The 2,500-nt window shown below is 34.4% G+C and overlaps 1 protein-coding gene across 12 annotated transcripts in view; it reads right to left on the reverse strand.

Moving 5' to 3' along the window:
• The window catches only part of LOC307128139 (uncharacterized protein), a 106,876-nt gene that overhangs the window by 42,476 nt on the left and 61,900 nt on the right, over positions 1 to 2,500 (reverse strand). For all 12 annotated transcript variants that reach the window (XM_079819765.1, XM_079819763.1, XM_079819770.1 and 9 more), the window contains 3 exons: positions 666 to 818; positions 331 to 428; positions 81 to 244 (listed from right to left, as the gene is read on the reverse strand). In XM_079819765.1, coding sequence (XP_079675891.1) covers positions 81 to 244; positions 331 to 428; positions 666 to 818 — 415 coding nt within the window. The remainder of the gene's footprint in view (positions 1 to 80; positions 245 to 330; positions 429 to 665; positions 819 to 2,500) is intronic.

A 2,500-nucleotide genomic window follows, 5' to 3' on the forward strand; every position in this document is an offset into this window, starting at 1 on the left:
TGAATGAGTGTGTGTGTGTGTGTGTGTGTGTGTGTGTGTGTGTGTGTGTGTGTGTGTGTGTGTGTGTGTGTGTGGCGTACTGCTGTCCATGCTGGCAGTGACGGTGTTCCTCCGCTGGAACTGTGGAGCTGCTCGTGCGATCTGAGCACTGGCTCTGCGTGTCTGAGCTTGAGTTCGGCCGCTGTAGCGGAACTTAGAGCCCAAAGTCAGGAAGCGTTTGGGCGGAGCCTCAGGGGACACCAGCCTATCAGGACAGCAGAATCAGAACACCAGTCAGAGACCACACACACTCCGAGCCGCTCACACACACTCCAGACGGACGGCTCTCACCTGAAGAACGTGTGATGCTCCACACACACCTTCCACAGTCTCTTTGCTGCTTTGTGATTGGGCAGTTTAAAGCCGATTGTGCTCTCGAACTGTTCCAGCTGTGAACACAGAACACACACGCTTCAGATCTCACACACACACACACACACACACACACACACACACACACACACACACACACACACACACACACACACACACACACACACACACACACACACACACACACACACACACACACACACACACACACACACACACACACACACACACACACACACACACACACACACACACACACACACACACACAAAAGCACGCACGCACGCCCTCACCTCTCCCGGCCGGACCTTGATGTAGAAGTTGTTCCTCTTGTAGGAGATCTTGAGGATTTTGGGCCAGGCGAAGCGATTGATGCGGAGTTTATCTCTGTAGACGAGGAGGCCACTGGAACACACTCCCAGCATGATCTCCACACTCTCCGAATCCTGACACACACACACACACACACACACACACACAGATTATGACTGCGCTCACACACGGATATTACAACCATAAAAACATGACCCTGGAAATATATATAAAAAAACATTCAATTTATTTCATTACAGCCAAAGAAACGTTTCTCTTTATTTAGTTTAACTTGATGTACTAAAATTAATTAAATTATTATCAAAAATGAATTAAAACTATATTGACATATTTGTATTAAAAACACAAAATTAATTAAAAAAAAAAGACTAAAGCATTAACTAAAATATAATGGAGTATAAAACACAAAATATAAATAAATATGATGTTTTTAAACTATTCATCATCATTAACTAAAGATATTAAAAATATCTGTTAATAGAAATAAAGCTGAAGTAAAATATAAATATTAATTTTCTAAATGAAACTGAATAAACGTGGCCTTAGAAATAAACAGAGATAAGTTCTAAAATTATTGTTTGGAGATATGTAAAAAACTGAAACCAAAATAAAAATAAATTAAACCCAAATAGCAATATTAAACATTTTAATAAAATTACGAAAGCACATTACGAAACGACTAAAATTTTACTAAAATTAACATGAAAACTAAAATTAATAAAACAAATAAAAAATATTAATAAAACTAAAATAACACTGATCTCAATGATATTGAGAAATCATATTTCCCTTGATCTTTTGACATAGAGGTTATTGCTTTATTTAGTTTAACTTAAATACATTTTATAAAATGTATTTAACTTAATTAACAAAAACTAAAAAATGTCAATATATTTTTTATATTGAAAACCCCCCCCAAATATAATCAAATTAATAATAAAAATGACAAAAACATGAACTAAAATAAAATGGACAATATAAAACTCAAAATATTAATAAAACTGTATTAGTTTCTAACTGTTATTATCATTAACTAAAACTAAAAGTATTAAAAGCTGAAATAACATAAATATTAGTTGAAAAACGATCTAAACTAAAATGAATAAATGTCACCTTAGAAATAAACAGAAATAAGTTACACAATTATTGATTGGAAATGTATAAAACTGAAACCGAAACAAAATAAATTAAACACAAATAGCAATATTAAAAATAAAAAAAAACTAATAAAATGACGAAAGCCCATAACAAAATGACTAAAAATTAAACTAAAATTAACATGAAAACTAAAATGTAAAAAACTAATTAAAAATATTAATAAAACTAAAATAACACTGTCAATGACATTGAGAAATCATATTTCCCTTGATCTTATGATATTTTCATAGTACAATAACCTCGGATATGTCAAAAGTTTCAAAACTTTTATTGAAACCAAGCTCAGAAAACAGCTCGTTTTGGATTTGTCACATTATGACATCACAGTGAGATGAAGGACCGCCTCTGCAGAAGAAGATCGACGCCCACTTCTACATCATCACCTCTTTAGCCCCGCCTACGACACGCACGTCATGTAGCATGTAAACACGAGAGCGACGCAAACACAGGATTATGACAGATATGTAATTGTTGTTAAATTGTATATATTTTATAGACACGAGTCCAAAAAAAATTAATTTGAGAAAAACTGTCACAGATTTCATACAGCCCTAAATATGGAGATTATTTGACACTCCGATGACATCACTCTGTGATGAAGAAACACAATTAATAAATGTGAAATCTGGAAGTAGAT

This window comes from Gobio gobio (genome assembly GCF_949357685.1).
Source record: "Gobio gobio genome assembly, chromosome: 6".
In the NCBI taxonomy this organism is placed as follows: domain Eukaryota; kingdom Metazoa; phylum Chordata; class Actinopteri; order Cypriniformes; family Gobionidae; genus Gobio; species Gobio gobio.